The sequence below is a fragment of the Engraulis encrasicolus genome, chromosome 19, assembly GCF_034702125.1.
Source record: "Engraulis encrasicolus isolate BLACKSEA-1 chromosome 19, IST_EnEncr_1.0, whole genome shotgun sequence".
Lineage (NCBI taxonomy): Eukaryota > Metazoa > Chordata > Actinopteri > Clupeiformes > Engraulidae > Engraulis > Engraulis encrasicolus.
This window is the reverse complement of record NC_085875.1, coordinates 19,965,247-19,980,246: the sequence shown is the minus strand read 5'-3', so window position 1 is coordinate 19,980,246 and position 15,000 is coordinate 19,965,247. Positions and strand designations below refer to the sequence as shown.

The 15,000-nt window shown below is 44.1% G+C and overlaps 1 protein-coding gene across 4 annotated transcripts in view; it reads right to left on the bottom strand.

Annotated features, from left to right (window-relative positions):
• Window positions 1-15,000, bottom strand: part of gphna (gephyrin a) — a 148,998-nt gene that overhangs the window by 23,290 nt on the left and 110,708 nt on the right. For all 4 annotated transcript variants that reach the window (XM_063183765.1, XM_063183766.1, XM_063183767.1 and 1 more), the window contains 2 exons: window positions 11,358-11,400; window positions 8,061-8,198 (listed from right to left, as the gene is read on the bottom strand). In XM_063183765.1, coding sequence (XP_063039835.1) covers window positions 8,061-8,198; window positions 11,358-11,400 — 181 coding nt within the window. The remainder of the gene's footprint in view (window positions 1-8,060; window positions 8,199-11,357; window positions 11,401-15,000) is intronic.

Genomic DNA, 15,000 nt, shown 5'->3' with positions numbered 1-15,000 from the left:
GTTGAAAACGAGGCATTTTTGAACTGTATAAGTGAAAACACGATTTATTAGGAAACTTGTTGTGGTCATCACACGAATTCACTGCTACGACGGCTGGAAGTTGCCGCTTCACCTACAAAGAGACCCTCGCTAGTGGCTAGCTAACCTGCTGTCGTCAATAACAGAGCTAGGTATCCAGCCTTGTATTATATGCCTGCCCCAAATTCTAATAAGATCCATGTCATCAAAAAAGAGACTTTTGGGAGCTTTGAAAGTCTGTAAGTCGCTTACTAAATAGATGGGAATGACACCTAGTCTACCGAGCTAGCGGCTAGCCATATATTAGTTATGGGTATACAGCTAGCTAGCTAACACCGAACATGCCATGTTGACAACAATCATAAATATAACCATTTAACAAGCCCCAAATTGCTCGACATTTCGCTGATTGATCAAGGAGGGCCATGTGGTTGAAAACGATGCATTTTTTAACTGTATAAGTGAAAACACGATTTATTAGGAAACTTGTTTGTGGCTGTGGTCATCACAAGCATTCACTGCTACGACGGCTCGAAGTTGCCGCTTCACCTACAAAGGGGCGTGTACGTTGTGAAAGACAGCTGTGACGTTACACAGAAGTGTGTGGGGATTGGTTGTTTGCCATCCAATTGCGTGACGTTGAGTGCTGAAGCAACCGTTTATCCCGCCCACACTGCCGCCCAGCCCTCCTAGACCCTGGTACAGCTTTTTGCTGTACGGGTCTGGCTGCGCTAGGCTATGCGATTGCTACAGTAAAGTGTAAACGTGTGTGTGTGCGTGTCCGTGCGTGCGTCCGTGTGTGCTTGTTAATAGAATGGGTGGCTGTTTAACTCCATGAGGGACAGCAGTGTGTGTGTGTGTGTGTGTGTACGTGGGTGTGTGTGTGTGTTGCTGACAGACAGGAGGCATGGAAGTGTCACAGCTGTGCGGATAGAGCAGCATTCCACCAAGTGGAATCTGAAAGTACAGCGCATCCCTGTCAACAACCTCAAGTGCTCTCGGAAGACAAAAAAAAACATATAAAAAAACTAAAAGTATTCATCCATCAGCCAACACGTTATTTGCCTCTTAAACCAGGGCCTCCCAAGCTCAAGCCTGCCGTGTGTGTGTTTATCGTGTGTGTGTGTGTGTGTGTGTGTGTGTGTGTGTGTGTGTGTGTGTGTGTGTGTGTGTGTGTGTGTGTGTGTGTGTGTGTGTGTGTGTGTGTGTGTCTATGTGTGTGTGTCTATGTGTGTGTGTGTGTGTGTGTGTGTGTGTGTGTGTGTGTGTGTGTGTGTGTGTGTGTGTGTGTGTGTGTGTGTGTGTGTGTGTGTGTGTGTGTGTCTTCCAGCACCATCTACTGACTCTTTCCATATGCCAAACCCAATGTGGTCCTATTGCTCCATTGTGATGCGATAAAAACCTCAAATGCCAATCCTCTTTTCGGTTTACTTAGCATCGGCCCATCTTTCTAAAATAATAAAAGTCTCTAAAGTTTCAAAATCACCTAGAAGCCATCACCATTTTTCAGAGCAGAAGGTTCTTGTTCAAAGATTTGTTAAGGTCTGCCCAATATCCTATTTCATGAAATATTTCTTCACTTCTACTGTTCCTTTTCTACATTTTATCATTTTCTTGTCCCCCGTCTTGTCATTTCAATTCTTTCCTCTCTCAGGTAGTTGTCACTATAAAGCGGCGTACACACACAAAGCTAGCTTTTCGCTTGCTCGCCTACTCGCCACTCTTTCATGGAACGTTTGCTGAAAGTTCCCGCGGCTTTAACTGCCAATGGACAGCCGAGAAGTACCGAACTCTGCATTCCAATTGGTTACTCGCTTACTCGCCTCGCTCGAAGATAAAATATTGTCAACTCGGAATCCGCCCACATCGCATCGCTTGTACAGTACTCGCCTACTCGCCTGCGAGTCTCGCTGGGACACATTGACATTCTATTGAGTTCATTCGCTGAGCGAGTAACTAGCAGCGACGTGTGTGTACGGCCCTTAAGACTGCTGTCACAATCTGAACTCTCCGCACACAGGCCCTCTCAACTCACAATTCAACACCCCACTCCAAATTCCTCTTGCCTTTGTCTTGGCCACAGCCAGGGCCACTGACAGACTTTGCCAGGCCCAGGTCAAAGTCACCTGAAAGAATCCGCCATCCAATACATACAATGTAGTGCAAACCCAATTCTGGGCCCCATCTCTCCCTGGGCCCGGGACAACTGACCCCTTTGTCCCCCTATTTCGGCTTCCCTGGCCACAGCTGTGCTTCTGCTCATATTTAGTCTGCCAGCCAAGTGAGATAACACGGCAGCAGAACACAAGTTTGGGTCATCAATCCTGGGAGTTCATTATGTGAAACAAACACAATGTAACAAGTCTTTTTTAATATAGGCTACACACATTTTATTAAGATGAAAAAAAAAACATCCCTGACACATAAGTTAACATCAATGTAAATTTGTGAACGCGGCCATGTCAGAAATGTATGGGACTGTATTATGTGCCTCACAATTGTTTGTGTTGGAATGCAGTCAAGAAACTGAGTGGATGTGCAGTATGTGGGATATACATCATGCCAAACATAAGACTGTCCGGACTTTCTGTAGTTGAGAACTGCTCTGCTACTTTCACAGAAGCTTTCCAGGGCCCATTCATTTTTTCCAGAGTTATTTGAATTGCCTTTGCCATTACCAACAGGTGTAACGTTTGTGGTGCTACCATGGCCTCATGGAGAGTACCTACTGTAATAGGGTTTCACATGAAATCACACACTTTGGGGCCCGAACGACTCAGATTTTAATACAACTTGGTGTGTGTTTTTAGTGGCACCCCAGAACTGCATTTGCACTGCACGGCACTGAAAAAATAAATTACACAAAATAGACATTCGTGTGGTACCAGATTCTTTTTCCTTTGTAGTTATGATTTAGTCCTGCTCTGGTTGCACCGAATTGTTAATTTAGAAGCATGGAGTGTGTATCTTCTTTGTTTTACTATCTCTGAAATTATTCAAAAACCAAACATCATAAAACACCATTCAGTTATTCATGACATTGCAGGCTAGGTTTAGAAAAGACACTGGCCATTTTAAAATACAGATTTTTTGATATTCAATTATTAATATTAGAGATGTACAGGATCCAAGATCCGGTTCCGGATCCGGCAGGATAATAGGGTTTTTCAGACTATCCGGATCCGGCAGGATCTTAAGCAGTAGATCCGGTATCCGGCAGTTACCTAAAAATCAGGATCTGGGGCATCTCTACTTTTTATGTAGCCTAGGCTTTTCAGTCAGTCTTTCACAACCCCAATCGCTGCATGGAATGAAAGCCCTTTGGAAGCGGCCGTTGAAGGCAGTGTGGCAGTAAGCCAATGAGTCTTAAAAATAGTTTGCGCCAACGTAATAAAAAGGGCCCACGTGTGCGAGTTGGCTATGTGTTTCAACCCTTTCGTAGGATCCGTTATCCGGTTCCGGATCCGGCAGGATCTTAAGCAGTGGATCCGGTATCCGGCAGGATCCTAAAAATCAGGATCCGGTGCATCTCTAATTAATATTATAATCTCTCATAATTCATATTCGGATGATTATTGTTCTCCAGTTTGTAAAGCCAGAAAATAACTTTCAAACTAAATCAAAACCATCTCGTTGAGACTTAAATTGACTGATATAATCAAGGATAAATAGATAGTACTGCTCTCTTAATTAAATCCATCTTAAGCCGTTTCTCCTTTAATAATAGTGCCAAATCAATGCAAATACAGTTCTGGGGTTCTACTTTGCCCCTAAAAAGGCACACTAACGGTAGGTACACATAGACACGAATTTGGCCAAGCGAAGTGAACTTCGCCATTCATTCCTATGAGAGAGGCAAAAGCAAGTGAACAGGAGCGAAGCGAAGCGAAATTATTAAATAAAGTTTAATGTTATGCAAATGAGGAGCCAATTCGCCTGCCGTGGCCCAATCAAATCAACAACATAACTGTTCCATTCCATTTGATTCGCCGTGACGACCTGATGATGGATGAGCTGTCACTAATTTCGCCTCTCTTCGCCTTGGTTGCTTCGCCTCATATGTGTCCCTACCGTAAGTTGAATTAAAATCCGGGTCGGTCGGGTCCCAAAGGGTCTGACTTCATGTGAAATGACCCAATAGGGTACCAAAGGTGGCATGAAGAAATGGCAGTGACGCATGAAGAAAAATGCTCCAGTTCAAGCAAACTGCAAACTAAAAAAAAACAAATGATGCATGAATGAGGCTTATGAAATGCAGTGAAAAAGCAGGAACTTTCTGTCCCTCAAAATCCAGTAAAACTACAATCAGCTCAAAATCCATTTTACTCTGCTCGTTGTGGCAATTCTTCAACTTGGGCCTTTGCTGCCCAATCGTTGGCATCAATATGTGAACTCTTAGCTGATATAGGACTACTTCTTAAACATTTCGAGTAGGGTTCAGCCATCCTGGTTTTCCAGTGGATAGAGCGAGAGGGCAGGATGATGATATATGGCCAAGGCCCAGACGGTAGCACCGGGCTCCTGACATCATCATCTGTGACCAATCGCACGAGTGAAGTGAGAGTGGCTGCATCATGCAAACAGCAGAAGCAGCGGTGGCAGCCGTAGTAGCGACGGCAGCATCAGCAGCAGCACTCGCTCTTTTTCCTCTCGCTCTCTCGCTCTCGCTCACTCTTGCGCCCTCTTGAGGAGGGAGGACTCAACTGCACCAATCACTCTCATGGACTAACAAAAGCAATACAGAGCCAGCTGCCCCTCTTTTGCCCAGCTGTCCAACAAGCCTCCCCCCATTTCTCCCCTCCCACTCTCCACTCTCGCTGTGCCACCCAACCAATGCCGGGCGGGGCACTGACCTGTCTGGTGCCAGGGGGACAGGGTGCCAGCGCCGGCGCCTCTCCTGTTGGACTTGGTCCCTTGCGGGCAGGCCAGTCCGGGCAGGGGCCAGGCGGAGGGCGGTGGAGGTTTACGCAGAGTGACGGGGGCCGAGTCTGAGACTTCAGGCCCTATGGCTCGCAACACCAGGAAGGGGAGAGGGGAAGAGGGTTGAAGGGGACAGGGGGTAAGGGGTAAGGGGTAAGGGGATAGGGGATAGGGGATAGGGGATAGGGGATAGGGCATGGGGCACAGGAGAGGAGGGGAAGGCAAGGGTTGGAGGGGTGAAGGTTGGATGGGAGGGCATTCATTATCTATGCCCTCACACATAGGACTTTAAAGGAATATATAGGATAAACACACACAACAGGACAACACTGGTCACAAACACAAAACACAGACTATGCACCACGAGCACACAGAGCTTCACTGGAATCTGCATGCGCAAGGGAGGTATACAACTGCTTTAAGAGATGACAGCGTGTGAGAGTGGAAATATGCGTCCCTGTGTACATACCTTTGCCAATGTGAACAGCTGATGCACAACATAAAACAAACAATGGACAAAACAAACAATGACAGGCAAGGTTGAAGAAAATCTCAACTCTTCCCATCACTAGGAAGACTCAAGAAACCAAAGCTAAAGGAAGCAAGCAAAAGCGATGGCCACCATGGTGCAACATTGTGAGGGGAGTGAGTGCAAGTGACAAAGCGATGCAGGTCGAAGTTTTCAGTATGACAAGGGAAGACCACCCGGTCGCGTCTCCTCAATGTCATGCCCTAAGAATTTTTAGGGCTTCTTCATTCCCCAGTAAAACAGACAACTCAACTCCTTTTGATGTATTGATAAGACACGAGAGTAGACGAGTGGAGATAGGACACACTGCAATTAAAAAACATCTCTAAAATGGTTTGAATGTGGGTGGAAAAGATGGGACGTTGAACAGTGAAGTGACATGTGACTCATGACCAACAACTGGAGATGACCTACAATTGAAGATGCTGTGAATATGCCTGGACAAATTATCTTGTTTACAGTTTATGAATGATACTGTATCTGAATTGAGTGTTAACCTAGAGCTAGATTTGCTAGCTACTTAGCTTGAGCTGTTCATGACGTTTTCCCAAATAAAGGGAATAGTAATTTCTGAAGAAAAAAACCATGACCGTCGGCAACTTCTGACCATAGAGATTTAAAAATAACAGATTTCAGAATAAGCCTCACACTAATATTGTTAAAATGATCAAATTAGCCTGACTGGCCAAAACTTCCACTCACTAGCTGAAAATCAAGAAATGTGCAAGAAGCCTGCCATGACCAAAGCCAAGCCCCCACACAGACCGACAAATTAGTGACAAGAAAAACACTTGCCTATATTTCTAAATATCGAAGTATCACATTATTTTCTGATATCGTGCAGCCCTACTATTCACCAATTACTCAGTCCAAAGGTCTCTAGTTATGTATAACGATTGTCAGATAACTGAATACTGGAGGTCTTCATGAATGCATGCTGTAGCCACTGAAGTATCTATGGTCCTTATGTAATAAAAAATAAATTGTACCCCTTGCTAAACTACCCACTTGCACTGCACTGAAATAGACTGTGTGTGTGTGTGTGTGTGTGTGTGTGTGTGTGTGTGTGTGTGTGTGTGTGTGTGTGTGTGTGTGTGTGTGTGTGTGTGTGTGTGTGTGTGTGTGTGTGTGTGTGTGTGTGTGTGTGTGTGTGTGTGCATATGGCTTGGCGACTTTCTGCACGAGTGAACCACCTCCCAACACGGAGGTGAGAGAAGAAGCCCCAGGCGCCTACTGATGACCTCACAATAGGGAGACAGGGGTGCACTGCAGCGTAATGAAGGGGAGAGCTGACAGGACAGCACTGGCACAGAGGTGTGTGTGTGTGTGTGTGTGTGTGTGTGTGTGTGTGCGTGTGCGTGTGCGTGTGCGTGTGCGTGTGCGCGCGCGCCAGAGAGTACAGAGAGAGTCCAACCGTGCACAACACGTGTGTATTATAATTTGACATTTTCACTTTGTGATAATAAGGACATTTGTGAGACATACTCTACATGCATGACTGCCGTCATGTTTGTGCATGACCATTTCCATATCTGTGTGCATGTGAGAGAGAGGGAGAGAGAGAGAGAGAGAGAGAGAGAGAGAGAGAGAGAGAGAGAGAGAGAGAGAGAGACAGAGACAGAGACAGAGACAGAGATACAGAGATACAGAGATACAGAGACAGAGACAGACATACAGAGACAGAAGAAAAGATAGACAGAGAACGAGAGAGAGAGATAGAGATAGAGATAGAGATAGAGATAGAGATAGAGATAGAGACAGATAGATAGGAGAGATAGAGAGACAGAGAGAAATGAATAGTGACAACTTGTGAATATGTGTGGGGAACAGAAACAAAATGGATGATTGGTGAACAACATGAACAACAGTGGCAGAGGACAAACAAACAAACAGAACACAAACAAACAGAAGAATGAAATGAAATGATGAGCTTGGTGACATCCCACGACATCCACATCAGGACACACATCCTTTCACACTGGCCAAAAAACAGCTTGCCCTGGCTAACTGGGTAACTAGCGCCGAAAGACAGTTGGCTTCTGGCTGTGGGCTTGCCTGCTTGGAGCTGACAATTGGCCTAGCTTTAAGGCAGTGTAAGAATGTGTGTGCTTGTAACAAGCACGGGCTGTTTACTTACCTTTTGGGTGGTTAGATGTTGAGAAGGGTTTCCGCAGCTCTGTGTGTGTGTGTGTGTGTGTGTGTGTGTGTGTGTGTGTGTGTGTGTGTGTGTGTGTGTGTGTGTGTGTGTGTGTGTGTGTGTGTGTGTGTGTGTGTGTGTGTGTGTGTGTGTATGTGTGTGTGTGTGTGTGTGTGTGTGTGTACAGACATGCATGCCTCCATTTGAGTTCCCGGCGCTCAGCTCTGTCATTTATGATCTCTGTGGCCGTGTGTGCGTTTGTGTGGTTGTGTGTATATGTGTGTGTGTCAGAGTGTGTGTGTGTGTGTGTGTGTGTGTGTGTGTGTGAGAGTGTGAGAGTGTGTGTGTGTGTGTGTGTGTGTGTGTGTGTGTGTGTGTGTGTGTGTGTGTGTGTGTGTGTGTGTGTGTGTGTGTGCGTGCGTGCGTGCGTGCGTGCGTGCCAGCATATGTGCTCACCTCTGTAGTTGATGATCTCTGTGCCCAGGACGGGGGTCATCTCCAACACAGTGATGAAGGCCTTGTCCATGGAGGTCAGCGGGAACGGGGACATGCGGTGACGACGCGCCACCTTGGTGATGTCCACCGCGCTGTGGCCTGCACACACAAACAAGGGGCAAAGATGTTAGATGTATGACGTTCAGTATGTCTAACTGTTGTAGTAGCACTTAAAGGGGTATGCCACTATTTTGGGGTTAAAAGAGGGAATATGTCGCTAAGCTAGTGAAAGTCAATGTATCCGTGTAGCATGCTACAATGCTACACGGATACATTGACTTTCACTAGCTTAGCGACATATTCCCTTTTTTAACTTGTCTTAAAGCAAGACAACGCTTAACATGAAAAATAAGATACTTTACCACCTTTATAAACCCCAGTCAACGATTTTAACTGTATTGAGCCCCAAAATAGTGGCATACCCCTTTAAGTTTTTCTTTTACTTCAGACATGTAAAGATTTTTTCAACTTCTACCTGACATATTTCGACGGTATAGTTTCTGAGACGGAGTAAAAGAAAGCTTAAAGGGTCAAGGTTGTTTTTTGGGCTCAGATGTCTCAGGGGGTATACGGCATACAGCGAACAACGTATTTCACCCTGTGTGTCTTCAGGTTCGCTCTGTCAAATATGTTTCTTTGGGCTCAGACGTCTGGGGGGTATACTAAGAAGCTGGTTAAGTAAACAAGGCTAAGTTAACCTTATGGTATAGGTACAGTATATCACGAAAGTGAATACACCCCTCACAGTTTTGCAGATTTTTGAGTATATCTTTTCATAGGAAAGCATTACAGAAATGTAACTTTGACACAATGATTAGTGACCTTTTAACAACATATTTAACCGCTTAAATTTCTTGTTCACTCAGAAAAAAACAAAATACAGCCATTAATGTTTGAACATGTACTCACAAAAGTGAGTACACCCCAGATTAAAATCCGGTAGAGAAGGGGCTATGTTGGCTCGAAATGAAACGAAATGAAAAGGGATGACAAGGGAGGTCATCAGTGTGCGTTTCAACCTTTCTTTGCATTGAACTTTTAAATTTTGAGTCTGCATCTGGCTTAAATAGATTGATGTGAGATTTGAATGCAATCCTATGGAGAATATCATGATCTGCTTCAGTAGTCACAGTGCATGTTGACATGCATGTTTCTTTTAGGTGTATTTCAGATTGCCAATGTTGACAGCATTCATGCATCCCCAAACCATGTCAGTCCCACTACCATGCTTGGCTTATGAGAGGATACACCTTTTTTGTACAACTCACTTGTTTACCACCACACATGCTTGACACCATCTAAAGCAAATTTGTTTATCTTGGTCTCTTCAGATCACACAACATGGTTCCAGTGATCCATATCCTTGGTCTGTTCATCTCTCTTGAGACCAAGATAAACATTAATGTTCAAACATTGATGGCTGTATTTCGTTTTTTTCTGAGTGAACAAGACATTTAAGTGGTTAAATATGTTGTTAAAAGGTCACTAATCATTGTGTTAAAGTTACATTTCTGTAATGCTTTCCTATGAAAAGATATACTCAAACATCTGCAAAACTGTGAGGGGTGTATTCACTTTCGTGATATACTGTAAATCATCTATTAGCAGGTTTACATATCTTTTAGCAGGTCATGACAAGGCCACAAGCATAATGGAGCATGGGGGGTGTTTACAGTACACTTGACAGCACAGTTCCAATGAGCAGCATAGTTGCAATACCTACTCTGGCCACCTAAACAGTGCGTCTTTTTTAAGGGCTTTTTTATACCTTGATTTTTGACAGGACCGCGGAGGAGAGACAGGAAATGAGTGGGGAGAGAGACGGGGAAGGATCTGCAAATTACCCAGGCCGGAATCGAACCTGTGTCGCCTATGAAATGTTCTGCATGTTAGTACCCATGTCTCCAGAGTCTCTTTACCTATCTATGTTTCTGTCTCTCTGACTGTGTCACTGTCTCTCGTTCTCTCCTGCAGTTTTCAAAGTTTCGTTGCAGAAATCACCAGAGGGGGTGGTTGGGGAACCACATAATCATTTTATAATAAATAAATAACAAATAAAATAAATAACAACCAACAATCTTGCCATCCTGACAATGTAGGTTGAAGCCTGGAGCAAATGTAAATTTCTGCTGACCAGGCAGTCCCTCGGCATGCTGGGTAATAAATCATCAGTTGCCCCTTTTGTCAGTCTGTGTCATCTTTCTCTGAGAAAGTTCTGGAATATCTGGGCTAGAGGAAACAGAAGGGCAAGAACTTTGCGAGTTTGTTCAAATCACTAATGTTTTCAAGACATGCATACTGTATTACAACAAAAGAAAACAATACAATAATAAAGAACTTTTTGTCATTTGACAAACGATTCAAGTGTTTGTTTAGGCTACAAAAATGTCGGAAAACTTAACATAACAGCGTTTCACAACTTCAAGAGGGCAAAAATAGCTGATGAAGTATTGATAAGCTCAGTAACTTGACTCGGACTTCAAATCAAGACACATTATTCACTATAGAAGACTTTGCAGTTGAGGTTCATTATGCTCTCGTGTGTCCAGACTGAACTGTCCTATTGTTGGGCTTGTCACCTGATCACATCTCAGGTACACATCTGAAGTGAAAGCCAAAAGCCGACCTGGGAAACTCCAACTCCCATTGTCATTGTGACACAGCACTCCACAGCACACAGGTGCACACTGCACACAACAAAATTGCATTTATGGTGGGTCGGGAGTCTAACCGGCAACCTTTGGGCTACAAGTCTGACGCCCTAACTGCTTACCCATGACTGCCCATGGTAGATATATCCGTAAAGATAAACAGAGATATACAGTGGCGTAAAAGTTGGACAGTAGTTGGCAGTTAGGACACGGTGTAACAGATACGGTAGCACATTATATTATCATACCCTTAAAGTCACCCTTAAAGTTGTTTAGCCAACCCCTTGTCTCATCTTGTACTATGTTTTATAGTATTTAGAACAGAGTATTTTCTTTGGTCTGGTAGGGTACTTTAAAAATGTTGCCGCAAATGATGTCCAAATGCAAATCACAACATGGACTGTCAAGCGTTCAGACAAACAGTATTTCAATAGAGATAAAGCAGAGAGACAGAGAGAGAGAGAGAGAGAGAGAGAGAGAGAGAGAGAGAGAGAGAGAGAGAGAGAGAGAGAGAGAGAGAGAGAGAGAGAGAGAGAGAGAGAGAGAGATAAAACCAAGATGTGTCTGACAAATAATGAATGATGTCTGGCATTTGAGAGTCACTTACTGGATCGCAAGATGTTCTCTTTGCTGCTACAGCGAGACTGCACCTACAGAGAGCGAGAGTGAGAGAGCGAGAGAGAGAGAGAGAGAGAGAGAGAGAGGGAGAGAGCGCGAGAGAGAAAGCCACAGAGAGAGATAAAGAGAGGAGAGAAAACAGAGAAGGGGGTGTAGAAAGGAAGGGAGAGATATGGTAGAGAAGAGGGGGAGGGCAGGGGGAAAGAGGAGAGTTGAAGGAGAAGAGAAGAAGAGACGGAGACAGAGTTAGACCAAACAGTTGTGGCCATATCCTCTGCCGTGAGAGCAGGACTCCTCTGTCAAAACACGGAGCACACCGCTCTTGTCTCTCTCGCTTGCACTCTCATCCACACACACACGGACACAAAAGAGAAGGTGTCAGCGAGGACTCCATTTCAGAGCATCACACCTCAAAATCATCATCATCATCATCATCATCATCATCATCATCATCATCATCATCATCATCATCATCGCCATACCATAACACTGAAGACCTCACACCTTTGCTGTACATTGTGCAATCACTTCACTGTGCATAGCTAAAGCTACACTGCACACAAAGTTTGCATTTACATTTACTAATAATTCTCCCGAGCTATGCTGTACTGACTTATAAGAAAAACGCATGGGGAAAGCACAGGACCCCCCCCCCCCCCCCACCACCACCACTGCAAGATATGACGATGATGATCATGATTTCAATAATGACTCTTTGACTAGCACTACAACTTCTACCATCCACACTACTTCTACTGAAACAGACTACCACCACTACAGCAAGTATTGATCTACTGCTTGTAGAGATAGATCACATCAACAAGACAAACTCAACAAGAGAATAGAAAAGAAAAGAGCATGGAGGACCAATACTGAAAGAGCTTTGGCCTGCGGAGCAAGCGTGACTCAGGCCAGGGACACTGGTAGGGCCAGGTGAACATCGTTTCGGTGATTATCTGTCATTCAGGTCATGTTTGGATGTAAGCAATTGGACACATGACGTTCCTCAACTAAAGAACTTAATCAGTTTATTGGAATGTGGAATGACATAAATGTGTTATTGTACCTAGACCAGGATATTAAAACTAATCTCCACAGAGAACTCCAGTTGCTTGCAACTAAATTCCCGGGATATGCAAGCAGTTAAAGGTTTCACTTTCTCTCTGGTCAGGTTAAAACCAAAACCGGTGGCGTGAGGTAGAATTTTCCATCATTCTTTTGTTTTTGTTGTTGTTTTTAAGTTATTCATCTCCGGAGTTTGGAATATGAAGGGAAAATTAACTCCACTTGTAATTAACTGCCCATGTGTTTTCCCCAGCCACGAGCCCCTGATAATTATTCCAACTACCCTAGGAAGTTCACCTGGCATACCGACTGAGTGCCCCTGTCTTTGGTGCTGAACATGACACTGCTCAGGGGTGCTCAGCAGTTAAGAAATGAAAAGTCAACAAAACCAAACCAGTAATAAGTCAACAAAACCAAAACCAAACCCTTCACAAACTCCAAAAGCATTACAAAAAGAAGAAAACAGAAAACAGATGGACAAGAGTAGCAAATATATACAGACAAAATCAAAGTCCATGGTGATGCACTGAACAGATAAAGAGAATGGAAAAGAGAGGAAGAGGACAAGCAACAGAAAGAGGGAATGAAAGTGTGAGGGGAAAAGGAAAGCAAATGGACAGAGAAGTCAGGAAAAAGAGCCAGTGAGAGATAGAATTTTGTTGAATAGAAATAGAGTGAGAGAAAGGGAAAGCAAGAGAAACAAAGGGAGAGATACACACAGAGAAAGAGAAAGGAAAAGAAGAAGAAGAGAAAGGAGGCAGTAGAAGAGGCAGGTGAGACTAATGGCGAGAGCCGGCATGGTCCGACTTGAGAGCTCACACACGTTCAACAGGCACCTGAGACAACACACTGCATGAGCGGCCCATACAGTCACACACGTACGACTTCACGACAAAGAAAAAAAAAAGAGAAAGAGAGAGCCACCATCACAGAGCCAAGAAACGCAAACATCGATCGACACGCGACACTCGACACTGGACACTCGACACTCCAGCACAAGAAGAAAAAAAGAAAACAACGAAAAAAGAATTGACAAAAAAAGAAAAAAAAGAGTGTGGGAAGAGCAACAAGAGCGCATTATACTACAATGAAGAAATATGTTTCATATAAATGACAATTTCAACAAGTTAAAAAAACAAAAAAATAAAAAAATACAAAAGGACAGAAAAAAGAAACAGAAGAACAGATGTCGGAAGAAATTCGCAAAGCCGTGTTTGCGGATGGGAAGCGACTCCTTTGGGGGGTCGGTGGGGAAGGGCGAGAGGAGAGAGGGGTAGGGGTAAGGTTGGTTGAAAAGATACAGGGTGGGGTTCGGTGGGTGGGGGAATTCGATGGGGTGGGGTGGCAATAGTTACTCGCGAGTCGTAGGTCCTATGGCCCCGGCGATCGTCTCGGAGGCCCGCCAACCTAGAGTGGAGCTTCGTGGGGCACGGACAAGAAACAACAGGGGTTTTACGACAGACAGGGTAGAGGCAGCGCTCCCAGACACAACAGAAAGAAAAACTACAGACAAAACTAAACTACAGTTAAACTACAGACGAAACAGAATAAATATAAATTGTAGACAAAATAAAACTATAGACAAAAAAAAAACAAGGAAAAGCAGCAGCAACAACAACAAAACCTCATCAGACGACAACAAGAACAACAGCAAAACCCCATCAATATCATCCTGGCATCCATGAAACAAAACAAGCCAAACCACCACAGAGAGACTACAACTCAGCCAAGAAGAACCAAAACACTAGTATGGCAAACCAAAGTAATAAAAAAACAAAAACAAAACGAAAAAAAAAAAGAACCCAACAACCATGGGCTTTGTGCTACAAACAGAAGCATAGTGACAGCTTGTGAGTATGGAAGAAAAAACGATATGGTGTAAAGCGAAAAAGTGAATGACCTTCAGAGAGTCTGTCTTAAACAGCCTTTCTTACATACTACACACACGCACACAAACACACAAAACATAACTAAGGCACTTATGGGAACCGCACAGTGTGTATGTGTGTGTGTGTGTGCATGTGCATGTGCGTGTGCGCGTGCGTGTGTGTGTGCATACATTTGTGTGTGTATGTGAATGACCACTATGACAAAATACTCAGAAAGATGCAGGGAGGCAAAAACAGGAAATGATCGAGATCAAAAGAAAAAGATGGGGAAAAAATGTTGGTCTCTGAGGGTGGAGGGACAGCCACAAACAATATGAGACTACGGTATTCTCAAGCGGCCCTTGACAATCCAAAGTAGTCATAGCATGGGTGTGTATGCAATGTGACAAGCAGACCACTTGGCTATATGATATAGCCAGAAAGGTCAGGCATCAATGGCTTACTTAAAAGCTGTAATATGGAAGTGATTGATGCAGTAAATGACTGGATAGATATTAAATGATATATGACATCATTATCATTCAGTCATTACAAAACCTGCAAACATTCTCTCTCTCTCTCTCTCTCTCTCTCTCTCTCTCTCTCTCTCTCTCTCTCTCTCTCTCTCTCTCTCTCTCTCATCGGCAAGTCATGAGTCAGCTGGCGAAGGGAGGGATGGCGAGAAGTGGAGGAGAAGGA